Below are 17883 nucleotides of genomic sequence, written 5' to 3'. Positions count from 1 at the left end.
CCAAGAGTTTTTGTCAGGGATGGATGTTCAGATTTGCAAGATCTTTTCTGCATCAATTGTAACAATTAGGAGATTTTTCTCCTTCTATCCATAATGTGGTGAATTTGCTGATTGGTTTTCTTATACTTAACCAACTTTGCATTCCTGGGGTTAAGCAAACTTGGTCATGATGTATTACCATTTTATATGTATTCCATCACTTAATTCACTGATGTCTCACTTAGGATTTCTGTACCCATGTTCACGAAGATTAGCCTGTGATTTTCCACTCATGTAATTGTCCTTGCTCTGTTTTGATATTACAGTTATGTGGACCCCCCCAAAAGCTGGGAACTGTACCCTATTTTTAATTTTCTGATAGATTTATGAAAGATTGAATTTATTTCTTCTGTAAATGTTTGGCAACAAGTACTAACAAATCTATTAAGCATGGAGTTTACCTTTTTTTTTTTTTTTTAAAGATTTTATTTATTTATTTGACAGGGAGAGATCACAAGTAGGCAGAGAGGCAGGCAGAGAGAGGAGGAAGCAGAACCCTGAGATCATGACTTGAGCCGAAGGCAGCGGCTTAACCCACTGAGCCACCCAGGCACCCGGAGTTTACATTTTTTTTATCTTTTATAAACATATATTTTTATCCCCAGGGGTACAGGTCTGTGAACGGGGTTTACATTTTTAACCTGTAAAGGTTTAATTACCCATTTGATATCTTGAGTGGTTTTGGGTCTATAGGTTTTCTATTCTTGTCTCAATTTGGATAAGCTCTATATTTCTAAGAGGTCATATGATCTAAATTTCATATTTATTGTGCAACATATTGTCTGCATGTTCGATGGTGATATCCTGTTTTAAAATGCCTGATAATGGTTATATTTCATTTTATCTTTTTTTTAAAAAAAGATTTAATTTATTTATTTGACAGAGACAGAGAGAGAGTACAAACAAGTGAGTGGCTGACAGAGGGAGAAGCAGGCTCTCAGCTGAGCAGGGAGCCTGACATGGGACTTGATCCCACGTCCCTGAGGTCATGACATGAGCCAAAGGCTGATACTTAACCGATTGAGCCATCCAGGCACCCCATGTTTGGCTCTTTTGAACTATATATATATAGTTCACTATATAGTTCACTTTCCATTTCATTAAGAGATACTTCTTCACTAATAATCTTCCAGGTCTATGTCCTATGTTTTTTTACTTTTATGAAACATCTGGAAGTGCTCACTAGGCTCACTGTTCTTCATGCTGACTTTAGGGCAATAGAGGTATTCTGTGCCTCATTCTTGCTTTGCATACTCTCTAATTTTCTTGCCTCCTCTTTCTTTCTCACATGTTATGTAGACAAGTATTTCTCAGGTTCAAACATGTGGTTATTTCACAGTTATATTCAATTATAGAGTCTCAACAGAAGGTACTGTGATAGCACAAACTGCCATGGAAGGTGAATCCTTTAATGGTTGTTGATCATTGCTTTGTGGCCAAGGGTCCTATCAGGTTCATGAATACTGCATGTGACTGGAAACAATATGCTTTCTTCCCAGGGCTTGATACACTGTTCTCTACATGTGCACTAGGCTAAGGTGTGGTGTGAGTATTTTCTTACAAGTTAGTTATTTCTTGTAAAGATTATGCAAAGAAGCATGTTGGGTTCTCTGGCTATGACTGACAGTCCTTTAGGTTTCCTTGTGATTCTGTTGATATTTGCTTAATATTGTTGCTATCATATTATTGCTTACTTGCAGGTTTCTAATTGTTATATCTTCTTGGAAACAGTTGCACCTTTGCTCGTTACAAAGTGACTCTCCTTATCCCTAGTAAGTTTCTTCCTCTGAAGTCAGCTTCTTCTGATAATAATATAGTTGAATAAATTTCCCTTAATTAGCATCTTGGGCTATCTTTCTCCACCTTTTTATTTTTAACCTTCCCATGTCCTTCTTTAGATGCATCTCTGCTGAGGAATGCTGTGGAGAAAAATAAGTCAGGAGAGTAGAGTAGAGTTGGGGTTGGAGTTGATTTCACGAGCATTGACTTGGGAGGAGCTCCCAGGAGATATCCCTGGGACCAAGGGACATAAGTGAGTTAGCATTTTGGAGAGTAATAGTCTATGTTCAGGGAAAAGCATGGAGAATGCTCTGAGAGGGGAACACAGCTGTCAGATTCGAGAACTAGTAAGGAGGCCAGCATGGCTGGATGAGAAGGGACAACAGGATGTAGTGAGCTCAGAGAGTAACAGGGAAATAGATCTTTAATATATGAATTTGGCTTCTCACCAGAAGGGATAGTGTGCTATTGGAGGGTTTTGAGCACAGGCGAGGAAGGAAGAAGGGAGAAACTGAGAGACCATGGCAATTATCCAGTTGAGAGACAATAGTAGCTTGGACCAGGGTGATAGGCCAAGTAAAGGTAGAATGTTCAGTTTTTGGACACACTATCACATGAAAATGCAATAACTTCATTTGAAACTGTTATTTTAGTAGTCTGAATTTCATTTCTAACTTCCTGTTAGCTAGAGATACCTTCAGAGTGTTTTGAAATTTCCAAGACTCCAGTTTTCTTTTTTGCATTTGGCTGTGGTTCTGTTGTTTTATTTCACAGTATGTTATGTGTATTAACCCCAAATATTTGAATTTGTTGCTATATCCTTCTTACAATTATATCATGACGTTTTCCCATATTTTATCCCATAAATATTTTGAAAGGAAAACATAAACTTAGCAGCATAAAGTGTCCACTCTCATATTTACTGTTATTATAATCTGTTAGAGCAATATTTTATTATGATAACCTCATTTCAATATCTTTTTGGTCTATTTTATCTATCAATCATTGAGGGAGGTGTTTTTTTTTAAATTTTTATAAACATATAATGTATTTTTAGCCCCAGGGGTACAGGTCTGTGAATCGCCAGGTTTACACACTTCACAGCACTCACCATAGCACATCATACCCTCTACAATGTCCATAACCCCAACACCCTCTCCTGACCCCCCTCCCCCCAGCAACCCTCAGTTTGTTCTGTGAGATTAAAAGTCTCTGATGGTTTGTCTCCCTCCTGATCCCATCTTGTTTCATTTATTCTTTTCCTACCCCCCAAGCCCCCCACGTTGCATCTCCATTTCCTCACATCAGGGAGATCATATGATAGTTGTCTTTCTCCGACTGACTTATTTCACTAAGCATGATACCCTCTAGTTCCATTCACATTGTCGCGAATGGCAAGATTTCATTTCTTTGGATGGCTACGTAGTATTCCATTGTATATATATACCACATTTTTAAAATTTTTATTTTAATTTTTTATTTTTTATAAACATATATTTTTATCCCCAGGGGTACAGGTCTGTGAATCGCCAGGTTTACACATGTCACAGCACTCACCAAAGTACATACCCTCCCCAATGTTTATAACCCCATCCCCCTTCTCCCAACCCTCCTCCCGCCAGCAACCCTCAGTTTGTTTTGTGAGATTAAGAGTCACTTATGATTTGTCTCCCTCCCAATCCCATCTTGTTTCATTGATTCTTCTCCTACCCACTTAAGCCCCCATGTTGCATCACCACTTCCTTATATCAGGGAGATCATATGATAGTTGTCTTTCTCCGCTTGACTTATTTCGCTAAGCATGATATGCTCTAGTTCCATCCATGTTGTCGCAAATGGCAAGATTTCATTTCTTTTGATGGCTAAATAGTATTTCATTGTGTATATACCACATCTTCTTGATCCATTCATCTGTTGATGGACATCTAGGTTCTTTCCATAGTTTGGCTATTGTGGACATTGCTGCTATAAAAATTCGGGTGCACGTGCCCCTTTGGATCACTACGTTTGTATCTTAAGGGTAAATACCCAGTAGTGCAATTGCTGGGTCATAGGGCATTTCTATTTTCAACATTTTGAGGAACCTCCATGCTGTTTTCCAGAGTGGTTGCACCAGCTTGCATTCCCACCAACAGTGTAGGAGGGTTTCCCTTTCTCCGCATCCTCGCCAGCATCTGTCATTTCCTGACTTGTTGATTTTAGCCATACTGACTGGTGTGAGGTGATACCTCATTGTGGTGTTGATTTGTATTTCCCTGATCCCGAGTGATATGGAGCACTTTTTCATGTGTCTGTTGGCCATCTGGATGTCTTCTTTGAAGAAATGTCTGTTCATGTCCTCTGCCCATTTCTTGATTGGATTATTTGTTCTTTGGGTGTTGAGTTTGCTAAGTTCTTTATAGATTTTGGACACTAGTCCTTTATCTGATATGTCGTTTGCAAATATCTTCTCCCATTCTGTCAGTTGTCTTTTGATTTTGTTAACTGTTTCCTTTGTAGGGCAAAAGCTTTTGATCTTGATGAAATCCCAATAGTTCATTTTTGCCCTTGCTTCCCTTGCCTTTGGCGATGTTCCTAGGAAGATGTTGCTGTGGCTGAGGTCGAAGAGGTTGCTGCCTGTGTTCTCCTCAAGGGTTTTGATGGATTCCTTTCACACATTGATGTCCTTCATCCATTTTGAGTCTATTTTTGTGTGTGGTGTAAGGAAATGGTCCAATTTCATTTTTCTGCATGTGGCTGTCCAATTTTCCCAGCACCATTTATTGAAGAGGCTGTCTTTTTTCCATTGGACATTCTTTCCTGCTTTGTCGAAGATTAGTTGACCATAGAGTTGAGGGTCTATTTCTGGGCCCTTTATTCTGTTCCATTGATCTATGTGTCTGCTTTTGTGCCAGTACCATGCTGTCTTGATGATGACAGCTTTGTAATAGAGCTTGAAGTCCGGAATTGTGATGCCACCAACTTTGGCCTTCTTTTTCAATATCCCTTTGGCTATTTGAGGTCTTTTCTGGTTCCATATAAATTTTAGAATTATTTGTTCCATTTTTTTGAAAAAGATGGATGGTACTTTGATAGGAATTGCATTAAATGTGTAGATTGCTTTAGGTAGCATAGATGTTTTCACAATATTTATTCTTCCAATCCAGGAGCATGGAACATTTTCCCATTTCTTTGTGTCTTCCTCAGTTTCTTTCATGAATACTTTATAGTTTTCTGAGTATAGATTCTGTGCCTCTTTGGTTAGGTTTATTCCTAGGTATCTTATGGTTTGGGGTGCAATTGTAAATGGGATTGACTCCTTAATTTCTCTTTCTTCTGTCTTGTTGTTGGTGTAGAGAAATGCAACTGATTTCTGTGCATTGATTTTATATCCTAACACTTTACTGAATTCCTGTACAAGTTCTAGCAGTTTTGGAGTGGAGGTTTGGGGTTTTCCACATATAGTATCATATCATCTGCGAAGAGTGATAATTTGACTTCTTCTTTGCCGATTTGGATGCCTTTAATTTCCTTTTGTTGTCTGATTGCTGAGGCTAGGACTTCCAGTACTATGTTGAATAGCAGTGGTAATAATGGACATCCCTGCCGTGTTCCTGACCTTAGCGGAAAAGCTTTTAGTTTTTCTCCATTGAGAATGATATTTGCAGTGGGTTTTTCATAGATGGCTTTGATGATATTGAGGTATGTGCCCTCTATCCCTACACTTTGAAGAGTTTTGATCAGGAAGGGATGCTGTACTTTGTCAAATGCTTTTTCAGCATCTATTGAGAGTATCATATGGTTCTTGTTCTTTCTTTTATTGATGTGTTGTATCACATTGACTGATTTGCGGATGTTGAACCAACCTTGCAGCCCTGGAATAAATCCCACTTGGTCGTGGAGAATAATCCTTTTAATGTACTGTTGAATCCTATTGGCTAGTATTTTGTTGAGTATTTTCGCATCTGTGTTCATCACGGATATTGGTCTATAGCTCTCTTTTTTGATGGGATATTTGTCTGGTTTTGGGATCAAGGTGATGCTGGCCTCATAAAATGAGTTTGGAAGTTTTCCTTCCATTTCTATTTTTTGGAACAGTTTCAGGAGAATAGGAATTAGTTCTTTAAATGTTTGGTAGAATTCCCCCGGGAAGCCGTCTGGCCTTGGGCTTTTGTTTGTTTGGAGATTTTTAATGACTGTTTCAATCTCCTTACTGGTTATGGGTCTGTTCAGGCTTTCTATTTCTTCCTGGTTCAGCTGTGGTAGTTTATATGTTTCTAGGAATGCATCCATTTCTTCCAGATTGTCAAATTTGTTGCCGTAGAGTTGCTCATAGTATGTTCTTATAATAGTTTGTATTTCTTTGGTGTTAGTTGTGATCTCTCCTCTTTCATTCATGATTTTATTTATTTGGGTTCTTTCTCTTTTCTTTTTGATAAGTCTGGCCAGGGACTTATCAATTTTATTAATTCTTTCAAAGAACCAGCTCCTAGTTTCGTTGATTTGCTCTATTGTTTTTTTGGTTTCTATTTCATTGATTTCTGCTCTGATCTTTATGATTTCTCTTCTCCGGCTGGGCTTAGGGTTTCTTTCTTGTTCTTTCTCCAGCTCCTTTAGGTGTAGGGTTAGGTGGTGTACCTGAGACCTTTCTTGTTTCTTGAGAAAGGCTTGTATTGCTATATATTTTCCTCTCAGGACTGCCTTTGTTGTGCCCCACAGATTTTGAACCATTGTATTTTCATTATCATTTGTTTCCATGATTTTTTTTTCAATTCTTCTTTAATTTCCCGGTTGACCCATTCATTCTTTAGAAGGATGCTGTTTAGTCTCCATGTCTTTGGGTTCTTTCCAAACTTCCTCTTGTGGTTGAGTTCTAGCTTCAGAGCATTGTGGTCTGAAAATATGCAGGGAATGATCCCAATCTTTTGATACCGGCTGAGTACTGATTTAGGACCAAGGATGTGATCTATTCTGGAGAATGTTCCATGTGCACTAGAGAAGAATGTGTATTCTGTTGCTTTGGGATGAAATGTTCTGAATATATCTGTGATGTCCATCTGGTCCAGTGTGTCATTTAAGGCCTTTATTTCCTTGCTGATCTTTTGCTTGGATGATCTGTCCATTTCAGTGAGGGGAGTGTTAAAGTCCCCTACTAGTATTGTATTATTGTTGATGTGTTTCTTTGATTTTGTTATTAATTGGTTTATATAGTTGGCTGCTCCCAAGTTGGGGGCATAGATATTTAAAATTGTTAAATCTTCTTGTTGGACAGACCCTTTGAGTATGATATAGTGTCCTTCCTCATCTCTTATTATAGTCTTTGGCTTAAAATCTAATTGATCTGATATAAGGATTGCCACTCCTGCTTTCTTCTGATGTCCATTAGCATGGTAAGTTCTTTTCCAACCCCTCACTTTAAATCTGGAGGTGTCTTCGGGCTTAAAATGAGTTTCTTGGAGGCAAAATATAGATGGGTTTTGTTTTTTTATCCATTCTGATACCCTGTGTCTTTTGATTGGGGCATTTAGCCCATTAACATTCAGTGTAACTATTGAGAGATATGAATTTAGTGCCATTGTATTGCCTGTAAGGTGACTGTTACTGTATATGGTCTCTGTTCCTTACTGATCTACCACTTGTAGGCTCTCTCTTTGCTTAGAGGACCCCTTTCAATATTTCCTGTAGAGCTGGTTTGGTGTTTGCAAATTCTTTCAGTTTTTGTTTGTCCTGGAAGCTTTTAATCTCTCCTTCTATTTTCAATGATAGCCTAGCTGGATATAGTATTCTTGGCTGCATGTTTTTCTCATTTAGTGCTCTGAAAATATCATGCCAGCTCTTTCTGACCTGCCAGGTCTCTGTGGATAAGTCAGCTGCCAATCTAATATTTTTACCATTGTATGTTACAGACTTCTTTTCCCAGGCTGCTTTCAGGATTTTCTCTTTGTCACTGAGACTTGTAAATTTTACTATTAGGTGATGGGGTGTGGGCCTATTCTTATTGATTTTGAGGGGCATTCTGTGAACCTCCTGAATTTTGATGCTCGTTCCCTTTGCCATATTGGGGAAATTCTCCCCAATAATTCTCTCCAGTATACCTTCTGCTCCCCTCTCTCTTTCTTCTTCTTCTGGAATCCCAATTATTCTAATGTTGTTTCCTCTTATGGTGTCACTTATCTCTCGAATTCTCCCCTCGTGGTCCAGTAGCTGTTTGTCCCTCTTTTGCTCAGCTTCTTTATTCTCTGTCATTTGGTCTTCTATATCACTAATTCTTTCTTCTGCCTCATTTATCCTAGCAGTGAGAGCCTCCATTTTTTATTGCACCTCATTAATAGCTTTTTTGATTTCAACTTGGTTAGATTTTAGTTCTTTTATTTCTCCAGAAAGGGCTTTTATATCTCCCAAGAGGTTTTCTCTAATATCTTCCATGCCTTTTTCAAGTCTGGCTAGAACCTTGAGAATTGTCATTCTGAGCTCTAGATCTGACATATTACCAATGTCTGTATTGATTGATCCCTAGCCTTTGGTACTGCCTCTTGTTCTTTTTTTTGTGGTGAATTTTTCTGCCTTGTCATTTTGTCCAGATAAGAGTATATGAAGGAGCAAGTAAAATACTAAAAGGGTGGCAACAACCCCAGGAAAATAAGCTTTGACCAAATCAGAAGAGATTTCCAAATCTTGAGGGTGGAGAAAGGGGATAAAAAGAGGTTCAAAAAGAAAGAAAGAAAAAAAAGAAAAAAAAAGAAAGAAAAGAGAAGAATTTAAAAAAAGAAAACAAATAAAGAAAAATATAAAAAAGAATATATATATATTAGATAAACTAGTTAAAAACACTAAAAAAGAAAAGGGTAAAAGTAAAAAAATTTTAGCAGAAGAGAAAAAAAATGAAAAAGAAAAAAATTAAATTAACTGCAAGACTAAAAAAATCACAGGAAGAAAGCCATGAGTTCCGTGCTTTGCTTTCTCCTCCTCTGGAATTCTGCTGCTCTCCTTGGTATTGAAACCGCACTCCTTGGTAGGTGAACTTGGTCTTGGCTGGGTTTCTCGGCGAGGGGCCTGGTGTAGTGATTCTCAAGTGTCTTTGCCCCAGGCAGAATTGCACCACCCTTACCAGGGGCTGAGTAATTCCCTCGGGTTTGCTTTCAGGAGCTTTTGTTCCCTGAGCGCTTTCTGTAGAGTTCCGGAGTATGGGAATACAAATGGCGGCCTCCTGGTCTCTGGCCCGGAGGAGCCGAGAGCCCGGGGCCCCACTCCTCAGTGTGCCCTCAGAGAACAGCGTCCAGTTACACCCGTCTGCCTGACCTCTGGCCGCGCTCCGAGCTCACTGAGCCTGCGACCGGTTCAAAGTAAGGCCGAGCTGTGATCTTACTGTTGGCTCTGTCTCTGTAGCCAGTTTTCCCGTTCTAATACCCACAAGCTCTGCGACACTCACACACCCCCGATCCTTCTGTGACCCTGCAGGACCTGAGGCCACGCTGCCCCCGTGTGGGCTTTGCCCCAGTTTAGCCTCTGGAGCGATGTCCCTCAGCGGAACAGACTTTTAAAAGTCCTGATTTTGTGCTCCGTTTCTCCGCCGCTTGCTGGGAGGCGGCCCCTCCCCCTGGGGTCTATCTTCCCGTCACTTTGGATTCACTTCTCCTCCAGTGCTACCTTTCAGAAAGTGGCTGTTTTTCTGTTTCCAGAATTGCTGTTGTTCTCTTCGATCTGGCGATGGATTTGCAGGTGTTTGCAATCCTTAGATAAGCTATCTGGCTGATCTCCTGCTAGCTGAAGTAGTCTCAGCCAGCTACTTCTCCGCCATCTTGACTCCTCCCCATACCACATCTTTTTTATCCATTCACCTGTTAATGGACATCTAGGTTCTTTCCATCGTTTGGCTATTGTGGACATTGCTGCTATAAACATTTGGGTGCACGTGCCCCTTCGGATCACTATGTTTGTATTTAGGGTAAATACCCAGTAGTGCAATTGCTGCGTCATAGGGTAGCTCTATTTTCAACTTTTTGAGGAACCTCCATGCTGTTTTCCAGAGTGGCTGCACCAGCTTGCATTCCCACCAACAGTGTAGGAGGGTTCTGAGGGAGGTGTTTTAATATTTCCACATTTTGATCTTTCTTTAATCTACTTAGTACTATTGGCTATGACATTATAGTTTTATATTAATACAATTTCCTTTTTATCCTGCTTGCATGTATCTGATTTTTTTCCCACACACTTTCATTCAAGCCTAACATACATATATGAAGTGCACAGATCCTGACCCTACATCTTGATGAACACTCATAACATGTACATCACCTGTGTTACCATCACTGACACAAGAAACTGACCATATATGACAGAAACTCCCATGGGAACTATGGGGCATGAATCATAGAGAATACATATGAGGCAGCATTCCCCTGCCTGGTGCATGGGACTGTTTCACAATGGGGTGTAATTCCACCATGGTGAATGACATGGGAGGGATTCCTGGGTTGGAATGTGGAAGTGAAAATCCCTTTACCTCAGGATAATGGCTCTATTTCCCACTGGACACAGAGTAGAGAAATGAATCCCTAAGTGTTGTTGTCAGCCTTATTGCTATGGGGGGAGGTGAGCTTCCTTGAGAATGGAACCTGCTTTAGGAAAGTGCAGCGAGAAGTAGACAAAGGTAACCTGCATTCAGTCACAATGTCCAGTTCAGCACAAAGCCAGATCTGCAGAGTGATTCAGCTCTTCACTCTGTGGGGACTGAGCCAAATGGTCTCCTTGATTGTCCACCCAGTGTTGACAGATCTCTGAATCTCTTGATTTTCCTATATATTCAATGAGATTCATCACATTATGTTTATTTTATGGAGAAAGTTATAGAAGCAGTAAACGTTAAATGATTTGCTCAAATCTCACAACTAGTCCAGATCTTTGGAGTCATAGTTTGAAAACTCTTTCAATACAATCAATTTTAATGATATTTTTCTCATAAATTTTCAGTGGCTCTATATTTCTTCTACAAATGATTGGAAGTTCTTGGATGGTGGGAGTAAGCATTCAGTTGTCTCCAACTAGGCTTCAATCTACTTGCCTTAGCTGGTTTCCCACCATTGCCCAAACTGTGCATTCCACCCAATCATCCTCTACCTGTAGCTCACCTGCCTTCCCTCACACTCTCACACCACTGATCTCTTCTTTCCCGGTTTACAACTGTTAGTCAGCCTCTGTGTTCACCTCCTACTGGAGATGTCATGGTGAACTGAGTCTCATGTGTGAAGAGATACTTATCCCCATTAAGAATATGAAGGAGTGATGCTCCAGGGGTGTGCTCTTGAGGGTTCTCCTGGGGGGGCCAAGGTCAAGCCTCTTTAGTCATCATGCAAAAATAGGAGAAGGTGTTTATGACATGATTCCACATTCTCCAGGGAGGGATTCTCCAGGGCATATGATTCATTGTCATATAATGTTCTAGAATCAGTGCCCTGAAGCACTGAATTATATGTATGAGCAGGTGGCTTTTGAGTAGAGGTAAAACTTCTGATACAGTACCGAGAAATTTCAAGAGACAGAGTCAATAGGTAAGAAAGGGAGGATTCTGCTGTGTGTGTGTGTGTGTGTGTGTGTGTGTGTGTGTGTGTGTGTGTTTTCCATTTATATTTCCTCTCCAACTGTGGAGATGCTGTTGAAGTGATGTGTCCATGCTCAGGAATCACTGGACATAGCTGACACATTGCCATAAGTAGACTCCTTGGTTTTGATGCTGGTGAATTTTCTTTTCTCTTTTTTTCAGAGGTAAGTACTCTGTACATATTTTTTTTAAAAGATTTTATTTATTTATTTGACAGACAGAGATCACAAGTAGGCCTAGAGCCAGTCAGAGAGAGAGAGGGGGAAGCAGGCTTCCCGCTGAGCAGAGAGCCTGATGCGGCGCTTGATCCCAGGACCCCGAGACCATCACCTGAGCTGAAGGCAGATGCTTAACCCACTGAGCCACCCAGGTGCCCCAGTACTGTGCACATATTAATCATCAAGTCTGAATGTTGCAGCTGGAAGGGAACTTGGTATAAGTGCCTCTCCCACCTCCTCATCTGGAAAGATGAAACCTACTTAGGGAGTGCTCTGTCTAAATCTTTCTGTTCAGGAGTTCTGCAAGACAGCATTGGGGTCTCTAAGTTCCAGAGAAAAGGTGCAGCTAGGGCAGTCAGTGGCTTGTTACCAGTCATGAATGGGTTTTTTTCCCCCCTCTATAAGATGCTTATAGTACATTCTATAAAGTTTTTCTATTTTATTTACATTACACTTTAAATTTTCCAATTTTCAAGATCTATCCGCTCCCTAACATTTGAAACTAAATACACTTTATTCTTTTTTCTCATCAGAAATGGATTTTAAGTGTTTGATCCTGTGACTATAATTTACTGATTTCAGGAGACTTTTCAATACACAAATGATAATTAGCGTGGTTAGTATGGACATTTACTCTTTTTTTTTAAAGTTATTTATTTATTTATTTATTTATTTGAGAGAGAGAGCTTGAAAGGGAGAAGCAGACTCCCCATGGAGCTGGAAGCCCGATGTGGGACTCGATCCCTGGACACTGGGATCATGACCTGAGCCAAAGGCAGTCGCTTAACCAACTGAGCTACCCAGGTGCTCTGGACATTTATTCTGAATGGATGATACAGTCAAACTTAGAAATAAATCAAGCTGCCTTCTATTGTCTGCTAATGTCCTACTGGTCTTTACTCAAGGTGACATGAGCTGTGTCCTGTTCTCTTGGGTTCCTCAGGTCCCACAGTGTATTTCCGCTGATTTTCAAACATGACACAAAGGCTAGTAAGTCTCCATTGAAGTGCTAGGGTGTCATCAAATACATGTGCTTTGACCAAGACACCCTTCCTCCTTATGCCTTTCTCCTTCCACCGACTGTACCTTCCACTGGTGACATGCTATGAATTGGTTATTTACACTCCCTTCACATTGAGAAGTATCAAATCCCTTACATAAATATCTCTTAGGCCCTTGTTATTACCTCTGCTTGCCAACAGTGTTGTATGTTGGTTTCACTCTTCTTTTGGGCACTCTCTCTCTCTTTTCTTTTTTTTTTTTAAAGATTTTATTTATTTATTTTACAGAGAGAAATCACAAGTAGATGGAGAGGCAGGCAGAGAGAGAGAGAGAAGCAGGCTCCCTGCTGAGCAGAGAGCCCTATGCGGGGCTCGATCCCAGGACCCTGAGATCATGACCTGAGCCGAAGGCAGCGGCTTAATCCACTGAGCCACCCAGGCGCCCCTGGGCACTCTCTTTTTTAAAGCCAGCGTGGATTTACTCATTTTTTTATTCCATCATTCATCAAACATTGGTTTAGTATCAATTATGGGTCAGGGACTATTATAGACATTGTGAATGTAGCAAAGCAAAAAACAAATTCTTGGATTCCTGGCATTTATATTTATTGATGGAGTTAGATTTTGCTCATATGGAATCTGTAAATATTATAAACATACAATATATAAATTCTAACCCCTTTATTCACACACACACACACACACACACACACACACACACACACGTCAATTGCTGATAATGGAAAAACACAGAGCAAGGTATAATAGATAGAAACTGAATTACTGGCATAACAGTGGAATGCTGTTCTATGTATTTTTTCCCACTTTTTGTTGAGCCGAGGATCCAATGTTTGCCTATGATTACTGAACCTAGAAAATGGTACTTGTTCAATCAGTGTTTGTGGAATAATTAATGATAAGAAGGAAAATAGGAGGGAGAGAAAAGACAGACAGACAGGAAATGTTTAAATCAGTTTAGAATGATCAGAATTGGGTGATTCTTAAATATCATGGTCACAAGGATTAGTCATAAAGAACTAGCTCTTAAAATTTCCATTGCAGGCCAATCTCCATATAATTGTCCATGACTAGTGTTTGTAAAATCAATAATCCTGAAGCAATTCACACTATTTATAGATCATCTAAAATAATGAAATATGAGATATGAAAACTGTGCAGGAATCCACAACTGCAGTTGAACTTAGATATATTTTTCATATTTAATAATCTTTGTACTGGTATTTTGAAATGATAAATATTTATAATAAATATAAATCAACTGTGCTGTATCTTTGAGTCATTAGGTTGTCTGAAAAATTTTTGTGGATATCTTTTTCCCTTTGTCTATTTTCAATACTTTATTTTTATTTTTGGTAGTTTAAAATACAACTATTTATATAAAATTGAGAAAAACAGATAACTCTGATAGCAATGTTATGGGAATGGAATCTCAGTTATAAAATATCAATGTTTGTTTTAAGGCTAGGTTTAAAATCAAACTATATAACATGTAAGTTATAAGAGCATTTTGATAATATCTTATACTTTTCAGGCAAGACTCCTGAACTGGCATTTTTCATTTTCTCCTTTTTATTTGGAAGGTTCATTATTCAGAGTGATTGTCCATTTCTAAAATCACCAAAATGAATTTGGTCAGGACGTGTTTCTCTTTACATCTTAGGCCAAGAATATCTGGGGGGAATTGCAGACGCAGACTCTCAGCTATTGGACTCTGACTTCATAATTTGTATACAATGTCCCTAAAAACAAAATACTCTCCACCACTGAAATGAAAAGGCAAAATCAAAGCTCTGTGGCTGAATTCATCCTCCTGGGCTTTTCTAACTTTCCTGAACTCCAAGAGCAGATCTTTGGGGTTTTCTTGGTTGTCTACTTGGTGACTCTGTTGGGAAATGTCATCATTATAGTCATCATCTCCTTGGAACGGAGCCTCCACGTGCCCATGTACCTGTTCCTCCAGAACTTGTCTGTGGTAGAGGTAAGTTTCAGTGCAGTTATTATGCCTGAAATGCTGGTGGTCCTCTCCACTGAGAAAACGTCGATTTCATTTATAAGCTGTTTTGCACAGATGTATTTCATCCTTTTTTTTGGTGGCACTGAATGTTTTCTCCTGGGGGCGATGGCTTATGACCGATTTGCTGCAATCTGTCATCCTCTGAACTACCCAATGATTATGAACAAAAGGGTTTTCATGAAATTAATAATGTTCTCCTGGGTCTCAGGGATCATGGTGGCTACTGTGCAAACATCATGGGTTTTCAGTTTTCCCTTCTGTGGTCCCAATGAAATCAATCATATCTCTTGTGAAACCCCAGCAGTGCTAGAACTTGCATGTGCAGATACCTTTCTGTTTGAAATCTATGCATTCACTGGCACCATTTTGATTGTCATGGTTCCTTTTGTGTTGATTCTCTTGTCCTACATTCGGATTCTCTTTGCCATCCTGAAGATGCCATCAGCCACTGGGAGGCAAAAGGCCTTTTCCACCTGTGCCTCCCACCTCATGTCTTTGACCCTCTTCTATGGCACGGCCAATATGACTTATTTACAACCGAAATCTGGCTACTCCCCAGAAACCAAGAAGCTGATGTCATTGTATTACTCACTTCTTACACCATTGCTGAATCCACTGATCTACAGCTTGAGAAACAGTGAGATGAAAAAAGCTTTGATGAAACTGTGGCACAGAAAAGTGGATTCACACTTACTCTGACTGCGCTGAGAAGCCATGTGATACTTGGTCACTGTTTGACTGAAATCTACTTAATAAATGGTGGCAACAATTTGCATTTCTTGGTGTGTGATACTTAACCTCTTGATGTCTACATATTGGTTATATATTCTAGGTATCTTCATATATTAGTGTTTTATTTCTTTTTTAAAAAATAAATGTATGATGTCCATTAATATTGGATATAAAAGAGTCTTTAAATTTCATTTATTGGTGGCCATATAGGTGTTTATGTTAGGTTTTGCCCCTTGCAGTATGGTAAATAAACTAGTTGTAAGCACATAAAAAAGGTGGCTTTAATTTCTGTAGAGGAGGTTTCATAATATGGGTTTAATGGGTCAAAGCAACTGAGAGTTTGCAAACTTTTATAAATATTACCAAATTACTTTTAAAATTGATTGATTGATTTTAGAGACAGAGAGAGAATGTGGGCAGAGGGGAGCAGAGGGACAGAGACCATCCTGAAGCAGGCCCCCGTTGAGTGCAGAGTCCAATGGAGGGCTCCATCTCAGGATCCTGAGATCATGACCGGAGCAGAAATCAAGAGTTGGCTGTTTAACTGACTGAGCCACCTGGGTGCCCCCAAATTACTTTTTAAAAATGTAATTCAGATTGGCTTTGAAGGCCCATTGTGCCCCGCTGACTGGATTGAGTGCTAAGAAAACAATAAAGAGATGGGCTTTTTTTTTTTTTTTTTTTGAGTGAAAATCTATATGAGTTGAAAAGAGCAGTTCTTTACTGAAAGGATCACATGGCTCTATTCTGGGACCTACAGAAATTATAGCCCATATTTAGCTTTCATCATGTTATCTTAGAGCATATTCGCCTATGACACCTAGGTGCCTCAGTGGGTTAAGTGGCTGCCTTTGGTATAGGTCACGATCCCAGGGTCCTGGGATTGAGCCTCACATCGGGCTCCCTTCTCAGTGGGGAGTCTGTTTCTTCCTCTCACTCTGCCTGCTGCTCCCTTTGTTTGTGCTCTCTCTCTCTCTTTCTAACAAATAAATAGATTAATTAAATATTTGTTTTTTTAAAAAAGAATATTCACTGAGTGTGTGACTGGAAAGCAGCATGGGATTGTTTTTGAAGATCATTTGTTTGTTTAACAATATTTGTTGAATGAGTTCTATATATCAGAAACTGTACTAGGTCCTGAGAGTACAAAGTTTAGTAAGATAGTCTCATGAGAGAGATAACTACTAAACAAATAGCCACACACTGAAAACATAATTAGAGTTGTGATAACTGTTAAACAGGAAAAGCACAAGATACCATGGGATCATCACAGGAAGGCTTTATCTGATTTGGAGCTGCTGTGGGGGAGAGCCGTGGCATTGGGAATGACTTTCTCAGGAACCTCCCTGAGAAAGTGACATTGAAACTGAGCCTCAAGGACAGGTAGGAGTTATCCTGGCTCAACTCCAGCATGAGGGGGAGAGTCATCCATGTGGAAAGAAGGATGTGTGATGGTCTGGATGGGAAGGAACTTAATGTCATTCCAGGAAAGGGAGGAGAGTGTGCAGCGAGGGAGGAATGAGATGATGATATGAAGAGGGAGGCATCAACTAGACCAAGTAAAATCTTGTCGATACAAGAACTCTGAACTCACCTACTAATGATAGGTGGTCAGTGAGTTAAGCGAAGCAGCAACACAGACATGTCTGTCGTTTTAAAATGTCTTTCTGGCTTATTATTGATATTATTATTATTGATATTGAGGTTCAAGAGTGGAAACAGGCAGGAGAAGACAATTGCTACAGCCCAAGTGAGAGTGATGTGCTTGGTCTGGGGTGACAGCAGTGACGGTGAGCAGTGTAGATATATACTTAAGAAATCAAATTGACATCACTTCATAAGGGATTGTATGGGGGAGAGGGTAGGAGAGAGAAGAGTGAAAGATGAACCCACATTTCTGGTTGGAGCAGAAAGTGCATGGGGTTTCCATTTGTTGAGAGAGGGAACACTGGAAACTAAGAATTTGGGAAGAGAAATCCAATTTTGGATGAGTAAATTTTGGGATTTCTGTGTGAAATCAAAGTTAAGTTGATTGCTGGGATATACAGGTCAGGCTCAGAATGGAGGTTCTGAATTAGGGGAACAGAGCTACAGGGTAACACCTAGAGAGGGATGCATGATTCAGGGAAGGTCTTCTTAAGATGAAGAGACTCTAGAATGTCTGAAGTTACATGGAAATAATCCAAAAAAGCAGGAGATGTGCTGAATCGGTGTGTCTCGGACCTGGTGCTGAGATGATCCTACCTGAGGAAGAGAAAGATACAAATGGACAAAATGTTACATAGATCCCAGAGGGATAAAGACAGCTGTGAAGTCGTAGGGATTCCAGGGACAAAAGAGCTAATAGGAGGAGGCTGGGGGAAGAGTATCAGGAATAAAGGAAGTGGATCTGGAAAGAAGGGTCAGGATGGTACCTCTAAGCCTTAAAGGAATGAAAGCTCCAGGAGGGATTTATGTACCTTGCCAAAGGATGGACTAAATTCTTACTGCTGTCTAGTGGCT

General features: G+C 39.8%; 1 protein-coding gene across 1 annotated transcript; it reads left to right on the top strand.

Moving 5' to 3' along the window:
• The first annotated feature begins 14242 nt into the window (after positions 1 to 14242).
• Positions 14243 to 15399, top strand: LOC131821938 (olfactory receptor 10A3-like). The gene has a single exon (XM_059158312.1). It carries the CDS (start codon positions 14404 to 14406, stop codon positions 15346 to 15348), a length of 945 nt encoding a protein of 314 aa, XP_059014295.1. The 5' UTR covers positions 14243 to 14403; the 3' UTR covers positions 15349 to 15399.
• The last annotated feature ends 2484 nt before the right edge of the window (positions 15400 to 17883 follow it).

The sequence above is a fragment of the Mustela lutreola genome, chromosome 1 (assembly GCF_030435805.1).
Source record: "Mustela lutreola isolate mMusLut2 chromosome 1, mMusLut2.pri, whole genome shotgun sequence".
NCBI lineage: Eukaryota > Metazoa > Chordata > Mammalia > Carnivora > Mustelidae > Mustela > Mustela lutreola.
The sequence above is the reverse complement of the archived record's forward strand: the minus strand, read 5'-3'. Positions and strand labels throughout refer to the sequence as shown.